General features: G+C 42.8%; 1 protein-coding gene across 3 annotated transcripts; it reads right to left on the reverse strand.

Annotated features, from left to right (window-relative positions):
* Positions 1 to 1,031: 1,031 nt before the first annotated feature.
* On the reverse strand, positions 1,032 to 27,272 carry KIN (Kin17 DNA and RNA binding protein). 3 transcript variants are annotated; one of them, XM_060397183.1, is made up of 13 exons: positions 27,099 to 27,272; positions 23,468 to 23,562; positions 21,409 to 21,452; positions 21,201 to 21,323; positions 18,268 to 18,449; positions 16,861 to 16,909; positions 15,896 to 15,953; positions 12,785 to 12,914; positions 10,846 to 10,896; positions 9,767 to 9,835; positions 8,907 to 9,006; positions 7,329 to 7,429; positions 1,032 to 1,131 (listed from the first exon to the last, which is right to left on the reverse strand). In XM_060397183.1, the coding sequence occupies exons 1-13, from the start codon at positions 27,210 to 27,212 to the stop codon at positions 1,099 to 1,101; spliced, it is 1,149 nt and encodes a 382-aa protein (XP_060253166.1). In that variant the 5' UTR covers positions 27,213 to 27,272; the 3' UTR covers positions 1,032 to 1,098. The 3 variants fall into 3 exon arrangements, with proteins under 3 accessions (XP_060253166.1, XP_042086381.1, XP_004014228.2); XM_042230447.2 differs by lacking the exon at positions 1,032 to 1,131 and adding an exon at positions 2,406 to 3,062; XM_004014179.6 differs by lacking the exon at positions 1,032 to 1,131 and adding an exon at positions 2,406 to 4,461.
* Between the last annotated feature and the right edge of the window lie 114 nt (positions 27,273 to 27,386).

Genomic DNA, 27,386 nt, shown 5'->3' on the forward strand with positions numbered 1-27,386 from the left:
GTTTATTTGCGGAAGCACCTTGGAACCCATTGGTAACTGGTCAATATTTAATTTTGTATGTGGCTTGGTGGTAAAGAATCTTCCTGCCAATGCAGGTGATCCAGAAGATGCAGGTTTGATCCCTAGGCCAGGAAGATCCCCTGGAAGAGAGCATGGCAGCCTGCTCCACAATTCTTGCCTGGGAAACCCCGTGGACAGAGGAGCCTGGCGGGCTACAGCCCATGGGGTCACAAAAGTCGGACACAACTTAGCAACTAAACAACAACCACAACAGAGCTAGGGTATGACAGGGCTCTGTGTGTGCATGCTAAGTTGCTTGTCATGTCCACCTCTTTGTGACCTCATGAACTGCAGCCCACCAGGCTCCTCTGTCCATGAGATTCTCCAGACAATACTGGAGTGGGTTGTCATGCTCTCCTCCAGGGGATCTTCCCAACCCAGGGATTGAACCTGTGTCTCTTGCATCTCCTGCATCGGCAGGCAGGTTCTTTACCACTAGTGCCACCCAAGAAGCCCAATACAGGGATAGTATTTGTCAGACATATTCATCTTTCAGACAAAGGTTAGCCTGTCTTCAATGCTCTTCCTACATATCAACCTAGTTACCATTAAACCAATTAGATACCTATGTCTTATTGTCAGAACTGAAACCCTTTGAGAAAAAGCGGACACTGGGTTCATATCATACCTGTCATAAATCTGCATTGTTCAATTACTGAAAATTAAACAAGGTTTCTTAAAGAGTTGGAATATGAATAATCCAAAGAAACAACTTTTTAAAAGGGGGGAGGGGAATTAAAGTGTCTCACTGTATAGTAAAAATGAACAATGAATCAAAAGTTATTTTAGTACCTAAGGGTATGAAGTCTTATGCAAATCCTTCTATTTCCTTTAAAGGATCACTTAATGCCATAAGAGGCATCTTCTCTTCAGCCTTATCCCAACTGAAAGACATATAAATGACCCCAAAGACCCCCGTAAGAGCGAAGTAGAAGTTTACCTGGCTGCCTAGATACATAAAAATGCCTATATGCTGTAACAGTATTTTTTATTCTTTCCTTAACACTTTTTCAGGGAATTCCATGGTGGTCCAGTGGTTTAGACTTGGCTCCTGGGGCCTGGGTTTGATTCCTGGTCAGGGAAACAAAAGAACACCAAAAACAAACAAACATTTTTTCACACTGGCAAAGTCTATATGGGTGACTGTTTCTGAAATAACCACTGTAAGAGGAAGGAAAATCAGGGATGCTTCCTTTAATGGCATAATGATTCAATTACTCAGTTAACATTTCAGGGGCACTTCAGTCTACTGAATGGTGACCTTGCAATGAAAGCTGCCCCATATTTGAATCCTGGGACCCCATTTTACCAGAGTAGGAACCGAGGTGTATACTGGCAGGGGTTATAGGTTTCTCACTGAGGGACAGCAAAGTCAGGGTAGGTTTTTAAGCAGCTATTCCAGATGAGCTCATTCTATCAGCCAATCATTTCATTTGAGTATCAACTCATTGAACGTGGTCAGTTCCTACACCCACCTTGGGCCTATACCTGCTTCTCATCCTTTTATCTCCAGCACTTATGGCAATGGTATACTTCTAGAGACACTTAGTAAATGTTTGTTGAATAAATTTACTCAAAGATATCAGCAAAAACTGATAGGCAGTTAGAAGCACATAAGGGGAGGAAACTTCCTTAGCAGTTAGGACTCAGCTCTTCCAATGCAAGGGCCCGGGTTCCATCTCTGGTTGGGGAACTAAGATCCCACAAGCCACAGGGCACAGCCAAAAAAGCAAAGTAAATAAGTAATAAAATAAAAGAAGTACGTAAGGGGAAAATGAGCAAATAGAGCAATGGGACCCAATGGCATTCCTAATGAAGAAACCTCAAGGAATTAGGTTTCCTAAGATACCAATGCCAATAATTTTATCTGACCTCAAGTAAGATTGTGAAAAAGAATAGCTTTCCAAAAACTGAGAGAAAGTACTTTCAAAAGACATATCTGGTATAAGACTATCATCCAAAATATACAAAGAACTCTTGAAATTCAACAGTAAGGAAGTGAATGACCCAATTTAAAAATGGCAAAAGACTTGACTAGACAACTCACCAAAGGAGACATACAGATGGCAAATAAACACACAGAAAGATGCTCAACATCCTATGTCATTAGGGATTGCAAATTAAAACAATGACATACTACACACCTATTAGAATGGCCAAAATCAAGACAATACCAAATGCGGGTGAGGCTGTGGAGCAACAGGAACTCTCATTCATTGCCTGTAGGAATGCAGACTGGAACAGAGGCTTTGGAATTCACTCTTACCATTCAATCCAGTAACCACGCTCCTTGGTATTTACCCAAATGAGCTGAAACCTTGTGTTTACACAAAAATCTACACGTGGAAGTTTACAGCATCTTTATTCATAGTTGACAAAACTTGGAAGCAACCTAGATGTCCTTCAGACTAAGTAAATGAATGGCTAAGTAAACTGTGGTGCATCCAGATAATGTGATATTATTCAGCACTAAAAAGAAATGAGCCGTCATGTCGTGAGAAGATGCGAAGAGGAAACTTAAACACATGCTACTAAGTAAAAGAAGCCAGCCTGCAAAGCCTTACACACTGTATGAGCCCAACCATGGCATGAACTATGCAGACAGTGAAAAGATCAGTGACTGAAGGAGGGAGGGGAGGGAGGGAAGCGAGGAGGTGGATTTGTAGACAATGAAACCATTTCGTAAGATCCAATAATGGTGGATGCATGTCATCACAAACTTGTCCAAGCCGACAGAACGTACACCACCAAGAGGGAACCCTAATGGAAACCACGGACTTTCAGTGTTGATGACTGGTCAGTGGAGGTTCATCAATTCTGCTGCGAACCTGAAACTGCTCTAAAAAATAAAGTCTGTTTTTTAAAAAGGATAATAGCTTACAGTGTTTTAAAAAGAGAAGTCAGGGAATTCCCTGGTGGTCCAGTGGTCAGGACTCTGTACTTCCACTGCAGGGGGGCTGGGGATCGATTTCTGGTCAGGGAACTAAGATTCTGCAAGCTGTCTGGTGCAGCCAAAAAAAAAAAAGAAAGAAAAAAGGTCAATATAAGACTTGATTTTAGGTGTCTGCAGTTACTCTGCTTAGTATAACCATATTGGCCTCTAAAACGTTATAGGGAAAACAATTCTATAGCATAGAATCATATTTTTATGCTTGATTTTTTAAAAATTAAATGTGACCTCAATAACACTACTTTATTTTGCGATAATTTCAGGAAGATGTTGGAGAAAAGAATGTTGAGAGGAAGGGATGAAACTTTTCTGTGAAGAAAACTACTGAGCTGATTCCAAACTTACAGATTTGGGGGAGGCCTGTGGAAAGCATCATGTTTTATTCCTGCACCGTAATCAGGGAGAGCCATGCCTTATGGAATTGGCTCTTCAAACGTTAGACAGAGTATAACGTGAGTGAGCTGCAGTGTGACGCAGGGGCTCCAATCCCAGAACCGGAAAAGGCATGGCCACAGAAAGTCTCGGGCATGCATGCGCACTGCAGCGCTTATTCATCACAGCCTCAAAGCGGAAGCAATCCAGTTCCAGCAACTCATGAACAGTTTTTAAAAACTGTGTTATATAGCCATACAAAAGATTACCGTTGAACAAAAATGAGGTAGTAACCTATGCTACAACATGGATAACCCTTGAAAACACTACGCTTGGTCTAAGAAGCTGGTCATAAAAGACCATATACCGTATGATTCCACTTCTATGAAATGTTCACAACAGGCAAATTCACAGAGATGGGAAGCAGATTAGCAGTTGCCAATAGTTTGGAGTGACTACAGATCCAGGGTTACTTTTGGGGAGATGAAAATTCTCAAATTAGACAATGGTGATTTTCAAACAACTTTGTAAATATTCTAAAAACCACTGAAATGTCCACTTTAAATGGGTGAAATTGTATGGTGTGTGAATTACATCTCAATAAAGCTATTCTATTTATAGTTTGACTCTTAAAAATGTAATTATATTACATCCAACTTTACTACTTTACTGATGGAAATATAAATTTAGGGTATATGAAGGATTTGCTCTACAATAGTTCTACATTGTCCTATATACAACACTTCACAATAATATTCTTTTAATGTAGATTAAAAAATCAAGGAAGTATTACAAAGGCAACAAAAACAACAAGGACAAAATTACATAATTTTGATACTTCGCGAGACATAATTAGATTTTTCTATAAGTTAGACTAAACAACTACGGTAATATTTAAATAAATCCATTTGTTTTATACAAAAGAAACACCCTAACACAGTAGAGTCTTGTAATGTCTTGGTGAACACCAATTTGATGCTTTAAGATTTTAATGTGATGCTAACAAATTTTCAAACTCAGGCAAGTTTAGAAATGTCTTCATATTGAATTCCTTCAACTCTGCGTCCTTTTAAAGGGCCCTACAAATTAAAATAATTGAAGAAGTGGTTAAAAACACACATGCACTTACAAGACAAGAAAAGGACAGATGCTGCTGGATGCCAGCGTGCCTCCTTCACATCCATAAGACACCATTAAGGTAGCTGACAGTTCTTCATGACTCTGAATTTTTAAAAAATACCCTATAGCGTCCTTGTCAGGAACTGATCGTGTTTTCTTCATGCTGGGTGGGATGCGTTACCACTAGATGCTGTGCCGGAGACCTGCTGGCTGGTCAGTACCTCCTGTCCCCCTCCCGCTCCCCCTGGTCAGGCGTGGTGTGAGACGGCGCTCCAGCCCACGGAATGGACAGGGGCGGCATGGGGCTCGCCCAGGCCATGCACCCTCCACACGCACCCTCCACACACAGCCCATGGACAGGGGTGGCGTGGGGCTTGCCCAGGCCATGCACCCTCCACAGGCAGCCCTCCACATGCAGCCTACGGATAGGGGTTGCGTGGGGCTTGCCCAGGCCAGGCACCCTCCACACACACCCTCCACACGCACCCTCCACACGCAGCCCATGGACAGGGGTGGCACAGGGTTCGCCCAGGCCATGCACCCTCCACAGGCAGCCCTCCACACGCAGCCCACGGATAGGGGTGGTGTGGGGCTTGCCCAGGCCATGCACCCTCCACACACACCCTCCACATGCAGCCCATGGACATGGGTGACATGGAGCTCACCCAGGCCATGCACCCTCCACATGCACCCTCTACATGCAGCCCACGGGACAGGAGTGGCTCGGAGCTCGCCCAGGCCACATACCCCCATGACAGGGGTGACACGGGGCTCGCTGAGGCCCAGGCCATGCACCTTCCACACACAGCCCGTCACGCTGCCCGTGATAACGATGACACAGTGCAGCAGTGCGAGATCTGAACCCCATCTCAGATCCTTCCTTTGAAGACAGGTCAGGTCTCACTCTTGTGAGCAAAACTGTCAGTGGCCAACTCTAAACGAATCAGCAATTTTACTTAAATGTCAGATTCCTGTAAATGAATTACTTTATTGATCTCGCCTGCCTTAAATTCTTTATGAAAGAAGGAAGAACACTGAAAAATTATTGATTTCTGTGGCTTTCCTCCATTAATCATGACTATCCATTCCTCACTAGTTACACTCTGGCAGATTAAGTTTATATTAGATTTGAGGGGGAAAAAACTGGGATACAAAACTATACATATTATATACAACTGTATAAAATACAAAGATGGGGGAAAACAGACTAAAATATTAATGGAGATTACCATTTGCCTGAAGGCTTATGGGCAATTTTTTTAAAGTATTTATATTAAATTGTAATTTTCAGCTTTTATACAAGAGTATTGCTCCAGACTGAATGTTTGTGTCCTGCCCAAAACTGATTCAATACATTAAAATGTGATGGTGTTAGGAGGTGATGAGGTCACAAGGGCAGAGCCCTTGAGGATGGGATTAGTGCCCCTAAAAAGGGACCCTAGAGAGCTCCCTGCCCCTTCCAGCACGTGAGAGAACACAAACCAGGACACAGACCCTCAGCAGACACCCAGCTCTCTCTGCGCCTTGGTGTTAAACTTCTGGCCTCCAGAATGTGAGCAATAAATTTCTGCTGTTTCTAAAGTCACCCTGGTCTATGGTATTTTGTTATAGGAGCGTGAACACATAAAGAGAAGTATGTATGGTATTTCTTTTGTAATCAGAAGATAAACTGCTTCAGCAATGCCAGTTATTAAAGAAAACAGGCTTATACAGGGACTTCCCTGGTGGCCCAGTGGTTTAGAAACCCTCTTCCAAGGCAGCAGCTGTGGGTTCGATCCCTGGTTCGGGAGCTAAGACCCCACATGAAGTGAAATTCATTCACTTCTGACTCTTTGAGACCCCATGGACTAGTCCATAGAATTCTCCAGACCAGAATACTGGAATGGCTAACCTTTCCCTTCTCCAGGGGATCTTCTCAACTCAGGGATCGAACTCAGGTCTCTGACACTGCAGGCGGATTCTTTACCAGCTGAGCCACAAGGGAAGCCCAAGAATACTGGAGTGAATACTGGAGTGAATACTGGAGTGGGTAGTGTTGGTTGCTCAGTCATGTCTGGCTCTTTGCAATCCCATGGACTGTAGCCCAACAGGCTCCTCTGTCCATGGAATTCTCCAGGAAAGAATACTGGAGTGGACTGCCACTCCCTTCTAAAGAGGATCTTCCCGGCCCAGGGATCAAACCCAGGTCTCCTGCATTGCAGGCAGATTCTTTACCATTTGAGCTGGAGTGGGTAGCCTATCCCTTCTCTAGGGGATCTTCCCAACCCAGGAATTGAACTGGGGTCTCTTGCACTGCCACCAGGACTTCCCTGGTGGCTCAGACGGTAAAGTGTCTGCCTATAATGTGGGAGGCCTGGGTTCAATCCCTGGGTCGGGAAGATCTTCTGCAGAAGGAAATGGCGACCCACTCCAATATTCTTGCCTGGAAAATCCCATGGACAAAGGAGCCTGGTAGGCTACTGTCCATGGGGTTGCAAAGAGTCAGACATGACTGAGCGACTTCACTTTCACTCCTGCATTGCAGGTGGATTCTTTACCAACTGAGCTATTGGGGAAGCCCAGAACCCACATGCCTTGTAGCCAAAAAAACCAAAACATAAAAGGGAAGCAATAGTGCAACAAGTTAAGTAAACATTTTAAACAATGTTCCACTTCAAACAAACTCTTAAAAATAAGGGGCGGGGCAGCGGGGGTGGAACCTTACAGATTTCCAAATAGGAGAGAATACAAACAGAACACCCAAACTCATAAAACACCAAATCAATGACAGAAACCATGGCACATTTTAAAAGCATTTTGAAATCTGTCTTTCTGTAAACATACTTACAGTTTCAATGACTATAGTAGCAGAAAAAGTCTTCTCATTGATGGATTCTAGGGTGCCTTCATTTCCTCTGTAGCCTCCATTTAAAACAAGGATTCTTTTTCCTGCAACAAAAAAAGAGTTAACACTTAATACAAAGAAAATGCCACTTTCTTCTACTTTCTTACAGCCAAATATAACTGCTCTGCATCAACACAATGCAAGTTCTTGATCATTTATTATCTGTATGGTTCTAAAGTACAGTTTGTAGATACTTTGATCACCATCACATTATAAGACTCCTCATTTTTCCCACTTATTTGTTAAAGGATGTCTTAATTTAAGACCAAAGAGCATAAGGTTCTTGGAGGGAATGCCCAGAGCCCATAAGTAACCAGAAAAAATTCAGCTTACTTTGTTTCTTTTTAAAATCACAAGATGGTTGTTAGTTTCATAAAAATGTAAACATATGCCTATTGAACCATTCTATCTCTAAGAATTTTCTCAGAAAATAAATCTTAAATTTATATAAAGATCTGTACATAAATGTTCATATAACAGTTTTATTTATAATGGCCAAGAACTTTAAACAACCCCAGTGTCCATCGGTAGGTGACTGGATAGAGGCTGGCATGTCCACATAATGAAATACTCAGCAGTAAAAAGGAATGGAGTACAGATGCACAAAACATTTTTCTGGATTCATTACTCCAGAATAATGTGGATGAATCCAGAATAATGGATGAATGTGCTTAGTAAGAGAAGCCAGACAGAAACACAGGACACATGATATGATTTTATTTACATAAAATTCTAGAAAAATAGGAGCTAATCTATATGATGGAATGCACACTAGTGGCTGCCTGGGGGAGAGGGGAGACAGAGCAGGGAGCAAAGGGTTAGAAAGGAAATGGGGAAACTTTGCGGGGAGGTGATGGTAGCGATGGTTTTCATGGGAGTAGGTACGTGCTCTAACTTATCAAATTATATACCTTATACACGGATGCAGTTTATATCAATTACACCTCACTAAAGCTTCTGAAAAGAGTCCACAATTCCTAATCCATAAAATGAATTTTGTTTTAGGGAGGAAAGAATAACAGGATCTGATCTGATGAACCCAAGTTTGAGAGACTAACATTATCACTGTGCCAGCAATGATAATACCATGAAGGGTTTTGGGTCAGAGGCAGACAACCTAACCACAGTGGCATTGACACCAGAAATGTGTAAGATGGTTAAGGAACAGAAAAAGCAAAATGCTAACTTTTACTATACTATCTCAGATGGCTAAACGAAGGCATTAATAATCATCCTAACACGACTGATTTTATCCAGATATGTCTATGATTTGCTTCTTGGGGAGAAAAAAAAACCCAAATAGATTCTAGGAAGGGAAAATTTATTCATGCCACAAAACAGCTTCCTCAAAGGACTGGTAAACATCCACATCAACAAGTCAAACAGGAGCTGGTTATAATAGGCGATTACATTTTTCTAAAGAGGAAACTCATATCTGGAACTATTGAGTAATGTCCAGTAGGAATGTAATCACTTATTTCCATGGTATATATGTATTAAAGGGTCTGCAGAGTGATTTACCTGGTGCTGGAATGACTGTCTCTAAATGAGTCTGGTCAAGTTTCAGCTTGTCTCCAGAGTCAATCATCTTTACGACAGCTGTATATTTGTCAATTACTTCCTGTCATGTAAAACCAACACTTTTATAACAGAAAAGAGATGCCAATATGAAGTCCAGGGACAGAAATAAATAAATGAAAACAAGTGAAATTCTAATCAAAGAGTAAGAGCAACTTGTTTTAAGAGTAACTCCTTCTATTAATATCAATGGAGTTTATTTTCTAGAAGCCATATTTGATCAGGCTGTGGTCCTTAAACAGTTCAATTCAAAGTTTAGTTGAGGTTTTCACTTGGAAGGAAAAGGCTGGCCATCTTAGCATGAGTCTTTAAGATATATAGCGAGAGGAACAATTCTGCCTTGTTTAAATACATTAGGAGGGCAATTTATGTAGGCACAAGGGCTGGCTGCTAGCATGAACCTATACTTAGGAAAATCAGAAGAAAGAAAAAGACTAGAGAGCTGATTTTTAAATTTTAAAATTCTAGGGCAATCAAGATAAGCCTCTCAGGTTAAACACAAGAAAGTCCTCCTTAGAACTCTGAGGCATCATTTCATTGCCTGTCAACAACAATGGGAATGCATACGGTGTACTCACTGAAGTTTTTAAAGACATGGACATGGGCATCTATATTATTTGCTCCAGTAAGACAGCAAACCACAGTTTATACTATGGGTGGAAACATTGTGCAGTCAGCCATCAAAAACCTCAGACACACTGCTTCTGCTGCTAGGACTTGGTTTTTGAGGAGTATCAAAATGGCTTTACTCAGCCCCCCAGCAGCTCCTTTCCCAAATTTCATCCCTAACTTCACAGTCCTACCTTTACAATCCCCTTCTTCTTATGATACTTCTCTCCAAGTTTTTTAGTTATAATTTTCACTATGATTTCCTATGAGAAAAAAAAAGATGGAAGGAACAATATAAATTACCTTTCCTCCTTTGATCCTACATTTTCAACCATTTTCACCAAAAAATCATAGCAAAATGTTAAGTGAAAGTGAAGTGAAGTCACTCAGTCATGTCTGACTCTTTTCGACCCCGTGGACTGTAGCCCACCAGGCTCCTCCGTCCACGGGATTCTCTAGGCAAGAATCCTGGAGTGGGTTGCCATTTCCTTCTCCAGGGGATCTTCCCAACCCAGGGATCGAACCCAGGTCTCCCACATTGCAGGCAGATGCTTTAACCTCTGAGCCACCAGGGAAGTTAAGACCCTTTGGAGTTGGAAGCTTTCCCAGCACAATGGCAAGACATTTTCTTAGTAATCTTTCATTTCTTCTTTCTCTTTTTAACTCAACACAATTGGTTACCAAGAGAAAAAATGCATATATCATGGCTGATTTCCACAGGGAAGGTTCCCGGAAATCTAGCACTTCTACCTACTAATCTCAATTAGTCTAGGTCTTTCAGATAGCAAAAACAGAAAATAATTCTAGGCTTAAATTCAAGGGGTCCTTACAAAAATTTGGCATTAAATTCAAGGCACATTACTGGTAAAAGAACAGGAAGCCACCCTCCAACAAAGGTACAACCAGGACTTTACAGGGCAGATGCACAGACGAGTCATTAAACCTATAAATGTATCTCCAGGAGTGACAGATATTTAAGACATTTAGCCACTTATATCAAAGACCATTTAAATCATTCACGTAACAGCACTAGGCTCAGTGGTAAAGAATCCACCTGCAATTCAGGAGACACGGGTTTGATCCCTGGATCAGGAAGATCCCCTGGAGGAGGGCATGGCAGCCCACTCCAGTATTCTTGCCTAGAGAATCCCACGGGCAGAGGAGCCTGGCAGGCTACCATCCATGGGGTCGCAAAGAGTTGGACACAACTGTATCAACTTAGCACACACGCAAGCGCACACTTAGATGTAAGAAGGCTCAGTGGGAAACGTACAGGCTGCAGCCAGTAATCTGTCCGTGCAGTTCTCTTCTTCTCCTCTTCAATCTGAAGGACACATGAGACATTCAAACAATTACCTCTTTAAAATATCCAGTTTATTTCTAATAATATTCTATTTAGCAAAAGAATTCCATAAAACACACTTCACAGAAGACTGATATAATGTGCAAACTCTGATAAACATTTTCTGCAATTAATTTTTGATTGAAAAAAAGCAACTCTAAGAAAATAAGGACCAGGCAAATCAACTGACCAAGAAGATAAGCAGCCTCTATCAAGTCAAACTGCGAGGCTGCCTGCCAACATCACACAGTCCCACCCCTCCTTCCTTCCCTAGACCGTCATGAGGCGGAAAACAGGTAATGTGTTCAGGGGTAAAAATGTAGCTCTTATGGACCAGTCTAGCACAGTGTGCTTGGGTATACAGTTTGATGGCAAAAAGGAGCTTCCCTGTTTGACAAGGATAATAAAGCTGTCAAATGAAGGAGAAGGAAAATACATCCGGGAGAGAAGTAAACAAAAGGGTGACCAAAAGGAAACATGCTGACCAGGAGCACAACTGCATCTCACACCTTCTTCTTTCTCAACTGCTTAGTTAACCCTAAGTACCAACTCTCAAAGGGAATGAACAATGCCATCCTTTGGTTGATCTGAAATTTTATTTTAATTCTGCTGACTTCCCAATGTGAACAAAGAATACTCTATAAACTTGGCATGTTATATTCTAAGCAGGTAGATCCAGCTTTCTGTTTCACTTAATTAAATTCAAAATGGGCTCTAAGACTTCTGCGGGGCTGCCCCTTTTCTCTCTAACGTCAGATGCCACCACTCCAGTGCTCACTGGGCTCCAGCCACGTGGATCTTCCCTTCAGAGGCTGAAGTAGTGATCTTCCCAGCCTCAGCTAGGGAACAAACTATTTCCCCACTCCCTGCCTTCACACCTCCTCAGGGCTTCACCTTATGTGATTCCTCGTCCACTGGTTCACTTTGTCTGGGATATCTCCTTTGCTAGAGCAAAAGCTCCATGACACGCAGGGTCCATGTTTTTCTCCCTACTCCACACACGCAGGACCTTGCATGATGCCCAGCACATAAGAGCAACTCTGCATGGGTTGAATGCTAGAATGAACACATCTCACAGTGTACACGAAATATGTTATACTTTAGGCTGTTCTGACTGCCCTGCATTTTCTGTTTTTCCAATAATAGGGAAGACCAGTTTCATCCTATCCCTTCGCAAATGAAGGAAAAAGGTTGAGGAGCCCAGGGGAAATGAGGTTAAGAGGGAAAATAATCAGTCTCTTGTACCCATTTATTCTTTCTCTCCATAAATAAATTGAAAATTTCATAAATTTATTGATCAGGGAAGGTGGTGGGGTGAAAGGGAGAAATGTGTATTTAAGGATATATTAAGAACCTTCTGCAGAATGACTCCAGGATTCCAGGTAAATTTAAAGCAGAAGTATAGCTCTAAGTCAGATAATCACAGGTTTTCAATGATGTCACATAAATTTGGCTATCTGGTTTAATAAAATTAAAAATATGTCTAAATGTTCTCTTCCAGCTAGGAGGTGTTAAGTGGAAGTTAAGAGGCCATGGAAGAGATCCCTGGAGGATGCCAATTTTCTGAGCCACCAAAGGTGAGCAGAGCTTTTATTTCTGGCGTCAATCACCACGATGGTCCTTCCAAACGAAATCTACTGACCACAATTTCAGGAAGAGTTCTGCAGACAGCAGTTGAGGCAACTATCTAGGGAGGTTCCAGCTCCACTCAGATGGAACTGCATCTGGGCTCTTTGCCCCTAATCTGGCCTGAGCACATTTTCCTCCCTTTGTATTAATCTCATAATTGGTGAAACTGTTTAACTCTCCTCGGTTGGAATCACATCATTCACCGAATAGCTAGAGTGGACAAGCAGTTCATAAAGCTCACCTCCATGATTTCATCGAGGGCAGACTTCTTCTTCTTCTTTTCCTTTGATGGAGCCGAGCTCTGGGAGGACTCCTTCCGCTTCACTGATGCTGCGGTCCCAATCGTTTTCAGGGCACTTGGTCCCAAAGAACTGAGGGGAAGAGGAATGCGCTGTTAAAAACTGTGCAAACGTGCAGGCTTTATAATGGGTGAAAGGAACAACACAGATCCTTCTGCTACAGATTAGTCAAAACAATTATGGGCATGCCCCTCACGAATAGGACTGGGAGCACGGAGCCCTTCCTGTCCCCACCCCAAGTCAGCGCCACTCTACCCGTGTGACCCAACCATGGACAACAGCATCAGCCTCAGGGCTGGGGCCACGAGGGTTTCTTTCCACTTCTGCTAGGACCCTCAGCAATTTCCCCTACGCCCCAGGTCCCCAGCTATAAACGGGGATTGTAATGTGGCCCAACTCTAGTTGGACCTCAAGGATCAGCCAGGTGAGAGGTTTGTAAAACAGCCAGTGGAAGTCCAGCACAGTGCTGTTGGTTCCACTTCCGTAAAACAAAGATTTCAACATTCAGTATGAATTTTTTTATTACTCCTGATTGCCTGAGGTCTTCACAGCACACATTCTCAACTTTTGAGGGCTACTATACAACCATCACCACTGGCCCCAGAATACCATTCCGATTTACTATGTATACTCGTCATTCTGAACAATTTGCTATTGATTGAGCCATGCCTGTCCAAGCCTCTGTAATTCTGCACGTGTCTCTTTGTACCTAAAATAGTCTCTCCATTTATTTCCATTTGTCGAAATTCTTTAAGATCCATTCTTCATGAGACTTCATGGATCGTGTCCTTTTTTGAACTGCCAGAGCACTTTGGGGCAGGCACCCCACTCCACCTCATACAAAACCCTTTGTATATATGATTCCTCTCTCACAGGAGGGGAGAGACTACATATATCCATATATATATATATATATTCCCCCCCACCGTAAAGTAGCAGTAACTATCTTGTGACTCAAATACATGCTCCACTAATATTTGCTGACTCACTGAACTCTACCAGTCTAATTATTTTGTCATATTTACAAAATATGAAACTGAGTTGTACTAAAGCTGCTACTTTTTCTTAAGACTAAGCTGAATAGTAAACAAACCCAGTTTAAAAATGGGCAACAAGTGATTCTCCAAAGATTATAGATGGCCAAAAGCACATGAGAAGGCCCTCACCACCACCAGCCATCAGGGAAATGCAGACCAAAACCAAAGTGAGACACACCCATTAGGCTGCCACTGCTGAACACAGAGATGACGAATGTTCGCACGGGTGCGGAGAGACTCGAGCCCCTGGTGCAAATGCTGGCGGGGTGTGAAATGGTGCAGCTGCTGTGGAAACCCTTTTAGAAACTAAACACAGAATGACCATACAATCCAGCAAATCCACTTCTGGATCAACAGCCAAAGGAACTGAAAGCAGGAATGTGAACAGATATTTGTACACTGATGCTCAGAAGAGCATTAACCACAGGCACCAAAAGGCGAAAACAACTCAAACGCTCACGATGGATGACTGGATAAACAAAATGTGGTCTACATGTACAAGGGGACATTCCCATCGAGACTAAAGAAGAAAGAAGTGCTGATCCAAGCCAAGACATGGATATACCTTGAAGATGTTGTGCTAAGTGAAAGAAGCCAGACACAAATGGACAAATACTGTATGATTCTGCTCAGATTCACAAAGACAGATAAGCAGAACAAAGGTAACCAGGGACTGAGGGGAGGGAGTTACTTTTTAGAGTGTAGAGTTTCAGTTTGGGGTGATGGAAAGTCATGGAGATGGATGGTGGTGATGGCTGTACCACAGTGAATCTACTTAATGCCACTGAATTATATACCATTGTGATTAACCAAAAAAACAAACAAACAACAACAACAAAAAACCCTCTTCCCAAACAAAAAATTGAGTTAGGTTAAACAAGCATTGGGCTTCCCTGGTGATTCAGCTGGGAAAGAATCTGCCTGCTATGAGGGAAACCTGGGTTTGATCCCTGGGTTGGGAAGATCTCCTGGAGAAGGAAATGGCAACCCACTGCGTTATTCTTATCTGGAGAATCCCCATGGACAGAGGAGCCTGGGGGCTACAGTCAATGGGGTCGCAAAGAGTCAGACACGACTGAGTGACTAAGCACAGCACAGAAATAAGCATCATGTAGAATATGAGGAAAACAGCAAACAGGACCCAGCTCAAAAGATAAATTCCACCAGATACCGGTGTCCTCCTGAATACCTATCCATGTTTAGACCTCCATGACTAAAACTGAGCGCACCGCACACGACAAGCAGCACGTGCGTATCTGATGGAAGAAGACGAGGCCCTCGAGAAAGAGAACACGAAGGGTAGACGCAAGTGCCCGGCGCGGGCCAGCCCAGGGCTTGACACCCTGCAGCCTGAGGGCCAGACTCGGTCTACTGCCCGCCCTCATGAGTGAGCTGGGACTGGAACACGGCCGGGCTCGCTCGCTCACACGTTGCCTGTGGCTGCTTCCTCAGTCCGACAGCACAAGTGAAGTGGAGTGGTGACCGGCACAGGGCCAACAAAGTCTAGAACACTTACTCTGTGGCCCTTTGCAGAAAAGGCTGGTCAGCTCCGGCTCAGTACCACACCCTTTAGAAGGGAAGGCAATCGCTACTGAGCGTCTACTAACGCATTTATACTGTACCGGGTGCTAAGGAGATAGCTGGAGAAGTTAAGTCTCTATTCTCAGAAAATCATAATAGAGCAGGTAAAACAAAAAGGGGCTATGAGAGAAAAATAAATACTGCCATAGCATAGAAAGAACCATTGAGTGAAGAAAGAGTCAGGGAGTAGTAAATGTTTACCATGTGAAGCATTTTAATAAAAAATGAGCTTTCCTCAAAAAACAGAATCAGCTCATCACAGACAGATAAGAAAAAAACAGTTTCTAAGAAAAAGATGAATCAACCATTAAACGAAACAAAAAGAGATGAAAATGACAACTAGACAAAATAACTCACAATCCTGCACCTTTTAAGACAGTCATCTACATTCCACCCAAACTCTTTAGTTCTAAGATACCTGTCCACGTGGCTCACCTTGATTTGGAAGATGCTGCTCCTGAACTACAGGCTCCTTTATTCAGATTAAATGTAACTGGAAGAAAAGAACTGGTATTCGATATATATTTGGGGAAATTCTAGCAAAACATCAGGTAAATACCACAAAGAAGCCACACAGAAATTCATGGACATTTTGGATAAATGAGACTGGAATGCTGCTACCCAGAGATCATAAACTCCTGTAAAATATACTGAAGTGGTGCTTACAGAGCAGGGAGAGACCTTCACTGGATAGAGCATGTGGCCTTGACCTTCCCCACTCCGCCTCCCCTCTCCCTTTGGTAACAGGAATCCCATTTTGTTTGGGTGTCTGTAGGCCTCACACATGGCTTGCAGGATGCCATGGTCTGAAGGGGTGTGTCCCCTCCCAAATCCAAACACCCAAGGGGATGGGACTAGGAGGCGGGACCTGTGGGAGGGGATAAGTATGGTTCTCTGGTCTAAACCAATCAAAATCATTCCATTTCCTTTCCCAGTGACTGTTTATGAGGGGGACATGAGATACAGTCTGACCAATGACATTCAAAAGGAAGTCTGCTGTGAGGAAGGTCTTCTAGGAAAAGCTTACTTGCCCACAGGGGACTCCAGAAGAGAAACAGGCTCTCTGTTTTCCTCTGGACAGGCTGGGTCTGCATATGATGGCTGGAGTGCTGGCAGCCACCTCGTGTCCAGCTGCTGACAGTGTGACATCCGGAACCACCCTATCTCTGGGAGTCGGAGTCTTGGTATGGCAAAGTATTTCCTTACCGTTTAGGCTAATTTTACTCAGTCTGGTTATTTGTTGCTGAAGGCATTCCATCTAATTCATTGTTATCACCTTTTCATTTTACTAATGAGAATAAACCAGTCCAGGTAGCTAATATGTCCTGTTCCCAAACATGTTGCTAGTTTTGGGCAAGGCCAATATAAAAGCATCCATTTTCAAACATGAAGAAAAGTACCTTTTTCTTCATCATTTTCTCTGCTTAATTCCGTAAAAACAGGGACTTCCTTAAAAAAAAAAAAAAAAAGAGTTTGAAGGTTTGGTTCACAGTGCATTTACTAACAATATTCAAGAGCTCTAAATTATAATTCATTATCTAAAACAGTTAAGGTATTAAATAAGAGATTACATGTATTATAAACATCTTCCAATAAGACATCCTATTGGGGGTGTGGAAGGAGTTGGAAACAAGCCACATGGTTCTCAACAGGAGAATGGATAAACACTGTTATAGTCATAAAATGAAAGGTTATACATCAATCAAAGAGAGAAAGAAGCCCTAGGGGGAATGGACATGGTGAACGACACACACAGAACATTATGTTGAGCTAAGGAAGCCAGACACAAAGAGAACATACCATCAATACAAATAAATGAATGCGTGAACACACACATCAAAAAGACAGCATACTGGATGATTCCATTCTTGCAGAGTTCAAAGACAGGTTAAACTAACCAATAATTAATAATAGTGTGTTGGAACAGTGCTTCCTTCTCTGGGGACAAGGGGTACTGGTTAGGAATGGGCATGAGGGAACCTTCTAGGATACTGGAAATGTTTAATATGTTCATCTGGGTGGGAGCCACATGGACTACCTACTTATCTGTAGTTTGGTCAACCCATCTAAAGACACATACATATGAAAAGTTGATGGAAGTGTAGCTGTAAGACTCCCGCCCGCCATACACTTTACGCATCACAATAAGCAGCTTTTAACAATACTCGCCGGCTAGTAGTTTCACATACACACTAGGCTGTATTTTCCTGCTCTCACACACGTCTAGTATACAAGCTCCTCGAAGGCAGGGATCTTCATCTTCTCTCCACTACTGGATCCCCAGTGCCTATAAGAATGCCTGGCACACAGAGGTGACCAATAACCATCTGCTGAAATAAGTGCCTTGATCTAGTTATTTTGATGGCTGAAACAATTTTATCATGCCTCCCTCCCCATTCACCTGGGTTTGGCCCAGTGACTCCTCAGGACTCCTCAGCCTGGGGGCTGTATCTGCCTTTAAATATTCTTGCGCCACCCCAGGCTGGAGCAGGCGCTGGCCCTCTGTGTTTCCACACCCTGCGGTCTTCCCCAGCACTGCATTAGCTACAGCTAGTTGAACTGACCTGTTCACGTCTTCACCTTTAGGTACTGATTCTACTTTAGGGATGAGGAAACAGGTTTATAAGAGTACACAGTTACATAAGCATGTGAAGTCAGGAAGTGACCCAGCTTTGTCTCCACTCCACAACCTGGGCTTTTATACCAGGCCACGGGCTTTCTCCTACAAAATGCGGTTCAAGAAGTAAACAAATAAGTGATTGTGCTTCTTCAGACCTTTGTCTGTTGCATCTCTGGATGATGCCCACCTGCTCTTTTCCTTCCAGACCTCTTCTCACTTGTTCTTGAATAAATCTGGCTGTTTTTTCTTCATCATCGAGGTCCTGCTTCTTCTTTTTCTCTAGTTCCAGCTGCCTGCGGATTGTTTCAGGGTCTCTATCTATATACTGAATATACCAGCCTTTTGGTGTCTCATCCACTTTGCACAAACCTTTAAGAAAGTAACCGATATTATTAATTTTGTACACAATCAAAGCTGAAAGCAAATATAGATGTGATCTGTCTGCAGTAATTACTCATTCATTCAAGTACACTCATTCAAACATGTTCAAATACGCAAATTCACACAGCTACTGACATTTAGATTTTAATTGGAATACTTTCTAATATTTTTGACTAGGTTGCGCCAACACATTTAAACAAGGGAAACATTAAAAAATGGATTATCCTGCTTAGTAATTATTCAACTGTCTCTAAGCACTTAACATCCACTGAGTACATGATTATACAGTAGAAGTGAGAAATAGATTTAAGGGACTAGATCTGATAGATGGAGTGCCTGATGAACTATGGACGGAGGTTTGTGACATTGTACAGGAGACAGGGATCTAGACCATCCATGGGAAAGAAATGCAAAAAAAGCAAAATGGCTGTCTGGGGAGGCCTTACAAATAGCTATCAAAAGAAAAGAAGTGAATAGCAAAGGAGAAAAGGAAAGATATAAGTATCTGAATGCAGAGTTCCAAAAAATAGCAAGAAGAGATAAGAAAGGCTTCCTCAGCAATCAATGCAAAGAAATAGAGGAAAACAACGGAATGGGAGAGACTAGAGATCTCTTCAAGAAAATCAGAGATACCAAGGGAACATTTCATGCAAAGATGGGCTCGATAAAGGACAGAAATGGTATGGACCTAACAGAAGCAGAAGATATTAAGAAGAGGTGGCAAGAATACACAGAAGAACTGTACAAAAAAGATCATCATGACTCAGATAATCACAATGGTGTGACCACTCACCTAGAGCCAGAAATCCTGGAATGTGAAGTCAAGTGGGCCTTAGAAAGCATCACTACGAACAAAGCTAGTGGAGGTGATGGAATTCTCAAACTATCGCACAATTGCACTCATCTCAAATGCTAGTAAAGTAAAGCTCAAAATTCTCCAAGCCAGGCTTCAGCAATACGTGAACCGTGAACTTCCAGATGTTTGAGCTCGTTTTAGAAAAGGCAGGGGAACTAGAGATCAAATTGCCAACATCCGCTGGATCGTGGAAAAATAAAGGGAGTTCCAGAAAAACATCTATTTCTGCTTTATTGACTACACTAAAGCCTTTGACTGTGTGGATCACAATAAACTGTGGAAAATTCTGAAAGAGATGGGCATACCAGACTACCTGATCTGCCTCTTGAGAAACCTATACGCAGGTCAGGAAGCAACAGTTAGAACTGGACATGGAACAACAGACTGGTTCCAAATAGGAAAAGGAGTACGTCAAGGCTGTATACTCTCACCCTGCTTATTTAACTTCTATGGGGAGTACATCATGAGAAACTCTGGGCTGGATAAAGCACAAGCTGGAATCAAGATTGCTGGGAGAAATATCAATCACCTCAGATATGCAGATGACATCACCCTTATGACAGAAAGTGAAGAGGAACTAAAAAGCCTCTTGTTGAAAGTGAAAGAGGAGAGTGAAAAGGTTGGCTTAAAGCTCAACATTCAGAAAACGAAGATCATGGCATTTGGTCCCATCACTTCATGGGAAATAGATGGGGAAACAGTGGAAACAGTGTCAGACTTTATTTTGGGGGGCTCCAAAATCACTGCAGATGGTGATCGAAGCCATGAAATTAAAAGACGCTTACTCCTTGGAAGGAAAGTTATGACCAACCTAGACAGCATATTGAAAAGCAGAGACATTACTTTGCCAACAAAGATCTATCTAGTCAAGGCTATGGTTTTTCCATTGTTCATTTATGGATGTGAGAGTTGGACTGTGAAGAAAGCTGAGTGCCGAAGAATTGATGCTTTTGAAGTGTGGTGTTGGAGAAGACTCTTGAGAGTCCCTTGGACTGCAAGGAGATCCAACCAGTCCATTCTAAAGGAAATCAGCCCTGGGTGTTCTTTGGAAGGAATGATGCTAAAACTGAAACTCCAGTACTTTGTCCACCTTAAGCGAAGAGCTGACTCATTGGAAAAGACTCTGATGCTGGGAGGGATTGGGGGCAGGAGGAGAAGGGGACGACCGAGAATGAGATGGCTGGATGGCATCACCGACTTGATGGACCTAAGTTTGAGTGAACTCCGGGAGTTGGTGATGGACAGGGAGGCCTGGCGTGCTGTGATTCATGGGGTTGCAACAAGTCGGATATGACTGAGTGACTGAACTGAACTGAACTGAGTACATGACATTCCTGCTGAATTCACTAGCAGAAAACTTCCCCCCAAAATGGAATAAAGAAACACACTGAATAAGTAATACAACAATAAAAAAAATTTCTTCATCTTTTTTTTCCCTGAACTTTTTATCCCATTTGAAATGGGAAAAGAGGCAGCAAATGTAAAAATTGCGTTAACAAGAGTTTGTGAAAGTGAAATGAATGTGGGGGAAAAAAACTGGAAGAGGACAGGTACCTCTTAGTTGATATTCAACCTAACAATTGGATGCTTCAGTGACAAACCTTGGCATCATCAAGAGAATGGCTGCAGACGCCCTTACACACCCTCAGTACACAAAAGCAACCCTGCAGCAGGCACTCCTCTCTACCAGTTTCTAACTGTCCTACTCAACCTCTTTTCCATAAATTTACACACAAAGTGGACAGAGGAGTCTGGCGGGCTACCATCCACAGGGTCACAAGAGTCAGACACAACCGAACAACTGGCACGTAGAATACAGGACCGTCTTCTCCCCGCCCACACGCAGCCATGGAGCAGCCGCTCACATCATGTCTTGTTCTCACCTTCTCTGCCCAGCCACTTGGTGAAATCTGTCAGCGTCTCCCACTGTGTGGCGTTCATGTGGATGTGCTCCCGGTGGCTGATGTACTCATTGTAAACAATGTTGTTGTGAACCCTCTTGGTGCCTGAGAACAAAATACAACAAATGCAGACTCTGAGCAGATTATAAGATTACAAAGTCACTGTGTGCACAAGACTTAAGGTGCTTACCAAAGCGTCTCCTGAGAAGTTCTAGGAAGTCATTTCGGAATTCCCTAATAAAGCAAGAAGGGAAAGCATTAAGGTAATTTCTACAAATATACAGCATCATCTGCCTGAAATTTAAGCCATCATACAGTTTGCATGAGCAAATGATATATGAAATATCTACGTGAACATCTGTTGTGAACTTTTAAACATTGAAAAAGGGAAGAATCCTGAGATTATAGCCTTCAACAATTAAAGTTAAAAGTTGGTTTGGAGTTGAAACTTTGTCTTGGTGAAGTAGGCACAAGGTGACCATGGGTCTCTGGAGAGGGTTCTTCATGAAGTTTCACGCTTCATGAAGTCTCAGTAAACGTGGTGTAATAACACCTTTCTATCAATAACAAAACTGCCTTTTCCATGTGAAGCTGGCACTTAATGTGTTCCTCTGAGCTAAGCACAATGTTAAGTGCCAGATAAACATAGGTGAAGGCAATGGTACCCCACTCCAGTACTCTTGCCTGGAGAATCCCATGGGCAGAGGAGCCTGGTAGGCTGCAGTCCATGGGGTCGCTAGGAGTCGGACACGACTTCACTTTCACGCATTGGAGAAGGAAATGGCAACCCACTCCAGTGTTCTTGCCTGGAGAATCCCAGGGACAGGGGAGCCTGGTGGGCTGCCATCTCTGGGGTCACACAGAGTCAGACACGACTGAAGTGACTTAGCAGCAACAAACAGAGGTGATTAAGATATAAATCCCCACCAAGGTCACAACCTAGCAGAACCATCATAACCATAATAGTAGCTGAACTGTTGCTTGGCTAAGCTAACCTGAAAAAGAGATGTAATAAGATATCATGTGAAGCCTTGGGGGAGATGCCAGGAGGCAGAGGCAATCTTTAATCTGGGTGGTGAAGTACAAATACAATTTTTACAGATGAAAAGGAAAAGAAGGCTGCTCCCAACCGCAACCAGCACAGAAGCATGGAAGCATCACCTGGTATTTGAAAAATGACAGACACGTAGACAACAGTTATTTCAAATTAAATATTCAGTACATACTCTTCTCAAAAATAAACAAATGAGCCTGTTATATCAAGGAAAACAACTGACAATATTTGTTGCCAATATAAATCTGAGCTTTCATGCGAAAATGGAAATTTTGGTAAACTAGTATCCACCACCATGATTTGAGACACTTCCTAATACTTAAAGGTGTTTCTGAAGCACTGACTGGCATTAATGAGTATGACGTAATGACATTGTATAGTAAAACGTATCACTGTTCAGAATTTCAGAATACCTCTGTACTGAAATAATAATAATAATTAACAGATAATATTAATCAAGTACTGGGCACTCTTCTAAACACTTACAAAATATTAACTCATTTAATCTTCACGTGTGCCAGAGTTGGACCATAAAGAAAGCTGAGCACTGAAGAATTAATGCTTTTGAAAAAGACCCTGATGCTGGAAAGATTGAAGGCAGAAGGAGAAGGGGACGACAGAGGATGAGATGGTTGGATGGTACCACCGACTTGATGGACATGAGTTTGAGCAGGCTTCGGGAGTTGGTGAAGGACAGGGAAGCCTGGCATGCTGCAGTCCATGGGGTCACAAAGAGTTGGACACGGTTGAGCAACTGACCTGAACTGAATCTTCACATAAACCCTATGAAGGAAAGGCAATACTTGAGAAGATATAATATCTATAGATAAACTCTAGAAGTTCAGCCAAAGTCACTCAGCTCCTGAGTGGAGAGCCCAGGTTTGAAGGACTTAAAAGTCAGGCAGTCTGACTCCAGAGCTGTGCTCTCAGCCGCAGCTGTTTTAGAATGAAAGACAGTTTTTCATTATGTTTGATGTGGAAAGAAGGGAAGACTGAATCATGATAAATACTTTTTTAACAATTCCACACAATGATAAGTTGTGAAAAGAAGACAAAAATGGAGCACAAAGTTAATGCAGCTATCACATTAATTTGTAAGGAATAAACACAGCCTCCAATATATAAAATATTACACATCTCTTGAATGTCCAACTGAATAAAGCTTATGAGATAAAGATGGTGTTGAGTTACTTACTCTGAAAAATAATCCATAAACTGCTGAGGATTTTCTGAAGCCAGCAACAGCTGTCTCTGATGAGATTCAGACATACAATGACACTTGAAGCCATTCTATAAAAATGCAAAGGCAGTAGTTAAATTCTGATTTAGGTCATTAAAAGTATTTAATTAAATTAATAATAAAGAACAATAATAAGTAGAAAACAATAATTTAATAAGTACCATGACACTTATTAACAAATTAATAAGCAATTAAACCATAAATAACTGCTCTTTGATCTGAACCTAACTCTTCACTAGTAAGAGACATGAGAAAGTGCCTCTCCTCTGTCTCCCCATCTCGGGAATGGCGCCGTCCTGACCCTGCACCCAGTCCAGGAGGCAGGACGCTGCGCCCCAGAGGCCTCCACCTCCACAGCACTCTGTCTGCTCAGCCCTCCTAATGACTCACCCAGTCCCTCTGCTGAACCTCCTTCCCACAGTCCTGAGTCCAACCTCAATCTTGCTTAGGGCAGCTTCCTAATCTTTAGTCATCCACAGATGCCTACACAATTTTTGCCAGGACCCAGTTTACAGAAACTACAAGGGTTAGAGAATGAGGACAAAAGACAACCACAAGCAAAAGTAATGGTTTAAGGGAATCCTCCAGGATCACTACTGGCCTAGTCTCTTCAAGCCAATGTCAAGAAAAACAAACAGGGGGAAGGAAAGCTGCTCCATTTCAAATTTAAAACTGAGAGAGAATTAAAAGTCCTAGTATACCACACCACTGGGACTTTTAGGGCAGTGAAACTATTCTGCCACTAGTATGACACTATAATGGTGGATATTAGTCACTATACATTTGTCCAAACCCACAGAATGCTCAACACCAAGAGTGAACTCTAATACAAACTATGCACTTCGGTGCTCATGATGCACAAATCGCCTCACTGATTGTCACAAAAGTACTATCCTGTTGCACCACGCTGATGGTCTGGAAGGCTGTACCTACTGAGGTCAGGGTGGGTAAGACAGATCTTTGTATCTTTCAAAAAATGGACTTCATTTTTGCTGTGAACCTGAAACTGCTCTAAAAAATAGTCTTTTTAAAAAAAGTTCTAATAACTAAATCCAATGTACTACTTTTGACTGGATCTTGGTTTAAAAAATAACTGGGGGTTTTTTTTGCTTGTATTTTTATTTTACTGAGGTATAGCTGATTTACAACGTGTTAACTGCCACTGTGTAGCAAAGTGATTCAATTATACATACACTTACATTCTTTTCCATTATGGTTTGTCACAGGACACTGAATATAGTTCCTTATGCCAAAAAAAAAAAAAAGCTTTATACAGCATTCATGGGAATAATTGAGAAAATGTGACTATGCAGTATATACCAGGTGATAAAAACAAATTATTATTTGACTGCACTGGGTCTTAGAGTTGCAGCACATGGGATATATTTTTCCATGTGGCTCATGGACTCTCTAATCACAGGCATGTGGACCCCAGGGCTTGGGGGCTCAGTGATTGTGGTGCATGGGTTTAGCTGCTCAGTGGCACGTGGGATGTTAGTCCCCCAACCAGGGACTGAACCTGTGTCCCCTGCATTGAAAGAAGGATTCCCTACCACTGGCCTACCAAAGAAGTCTCTAAGAAATTTTTATTAATTTGGTTGTATGTCATGACATATATTTTGACTATGTAGAAAAATATCCTAATATTTTAGAGGAGCATATTTAAACATTTTTGGAGTTTAAATGGATGAAGCACAAACTGGAATCAAGACTGTCGGGAGAAATATCAATAACCTCAGACATGCAGATGACACCACCCTTATGCAGATGACATCACCCTTCGCACAAAGCGAAGAACTAAAGAGCCCTTTGATGAAAGTGAAAGAGAGTGAAAAAGCTGACTTAAAAACTCAACATTGAAAAAACGAAGATCATGGCATCTGGTCCCTTCACTTCATGGCAAATAGATGGGCAAACAGTGGAAACAGTGGCTGACTTTATTTTGGGGGGCTCCAAAATCACTGCAGATGGTGACTGCAGCCATGAAATTAAAAGATGCTTACTCCTTGGAAGAAAAGTTATGACCAACCTAGACAGCATATTAAAAAGCAGACCTTGCCAACAAAGGTCTGTCTAGTCAAAGCTATTCTTTTTCCAGTAGTCGTGTATGGATGTGAGAGGTGGACTATAAAGAAAGCCAAACTGTGGAGTTGGAGAAGAGTCTTGAGAGTCCCTTGGACTGCAAGGAGATCCAACCAGTCCATCCTAAAGGAAATCAGTTTTGAATATTCATTGGAAGGACTGATGCTGAAACTGAAACGCCAATACTTTGGCCACCTGATGGGAAGATCTGACTCGTTGGTAAAGACCCTGATGCTGGGAAAGATTGAAGGCAGAAGGGGACGAGGACGACACAGGATGTGATGGTTGGATGGCATCACCGACTCAATGGACATGAGTTTGAGTAAAGTTTGGGAGTTGGCGATGGACAAGGAGGCCTGGCGTGCTGCAGCCCATGGGGCCGCAAAGAGTTGGACATGACTAAGTGACTGAACTGAACTGATTTAAACATTTAGAAGTGAAATATCCTGATGTTTGTAATTTACTTTAAAATATTTCAGGGAAAAGGACACAGCAAAATACTTCAAATGTTAAATCTGGGTAAAGGGTATACAGATTTCCCTGTACTAGTTAAATGACATCAGTGTCATTCAACGTGAGTCCCATCTAAGTATCTCATCCCTCACTCGCAGAAACACTGGATTGCATTATTCCAAGTGTCCACTGTTCTTCCTTTACTACCCAATTCAATATCCAGAGAAAAATAGGATCCCGTCACTAGCCTGGTGTCAATTTTTCCAGGTGCCTTTATCATCCACCTAAATAATGGGAAAAAAGTGCTCCACAGCACAGTCTACAAAGCTTTAGTATCTGCCCCTTAGCCACTTTGCACATAATTTACTCACTTAAAACTCAGTCTCACAAGAACGGACAATTACTAGTCTCACTTTTCAGATAAGTAAACAGGTGGAGAGAAAGCAAGTAACTTGTAAGGGAACACAGCTCCGCCTCCTGGTTCTGACTCGAGTCCATATCTCAGCCGCAGAACACATCCCAGACCTGGCACGTCGCAGGCGCTCGACAAAGGTTTGTTAAGTGACTAGCTTGCAAGGGCTTAGTTCTGGTCTGTACCCTGATTATGTCTAAGAGCCAAGCAAAGTCTGAGACGGGTGTTATTCCAGGGCGTCCAGCGCCTCACGGCTCATCCCGCATTTCGTGACAGCTTGACTGACGTCGCTTCTCAAGGGGGCTGCAAAACCTTTTCATTCTTTATTCCTTTTGGGGTCATAACCTTTTCATTCTTTATTCCTTTGAGGGTTATAACCTTTTCATTCTTTATTCCTTTGAGGGTGATCAGACTGGGGAGGAAGGAGGTGTCCAAAGCCGGCTTCTCCGCCAGGACGGGGGCTGAAGGGAAGGACAGCCCTACTGAGTGGAGTCTTGGGCTCGCCCTGCGCAGCCCCCACGCCTCGGGGCGGGAGACCCAGGCGGTCGCCGCGGCGTCTGGCACCTCAGCCTGCATCCCCAGTGGGGTCCCGCCGGAGAGGCGCGGGGGTGCGCGCGGGGCCACCCCGCGCCCGCTTACCTCGTCCCGGCACTGCTTCTGGCACATCTGGCAATACCAGCGCAACTTCTGAAGCCCCTTGGACTTGATCCTGTTGGCGATAGCCTTCGGGGTGAGAAAATCTGACTTTCCCATCGCGACCACCACAACAACCTTCGGGGACCAGCGCCTAGACGACCGGAAGCGGAACAGGGCAAGCGGGAGTGGGAGGGACAAACACCACCAACCAGTCGGAAGGAGGCGGGGCCTCGGGAAGCTGGGCGCCGGACGCTCGCGAGGCTTCCTTCAGTCCGGCGGGAAGAAGCGAGA

The sequence above is a fragment of the Ovis aries genome, chromosome 13 (assembly GCF_016772045.2).
Source record: "Ovis aries strain OAR_USU_Benz2616 breed Rambouillet chromosome 13, ARS-UI_Ramb_v3.0, whole genome shotgun sequence".
Taxonomy (NCBI): domain Eukaryota; kingdom Metazoa; phylum Chordata; class Mammalia; order Artiodactyla; family Bovidae; genus Ovis; species Ovis aries.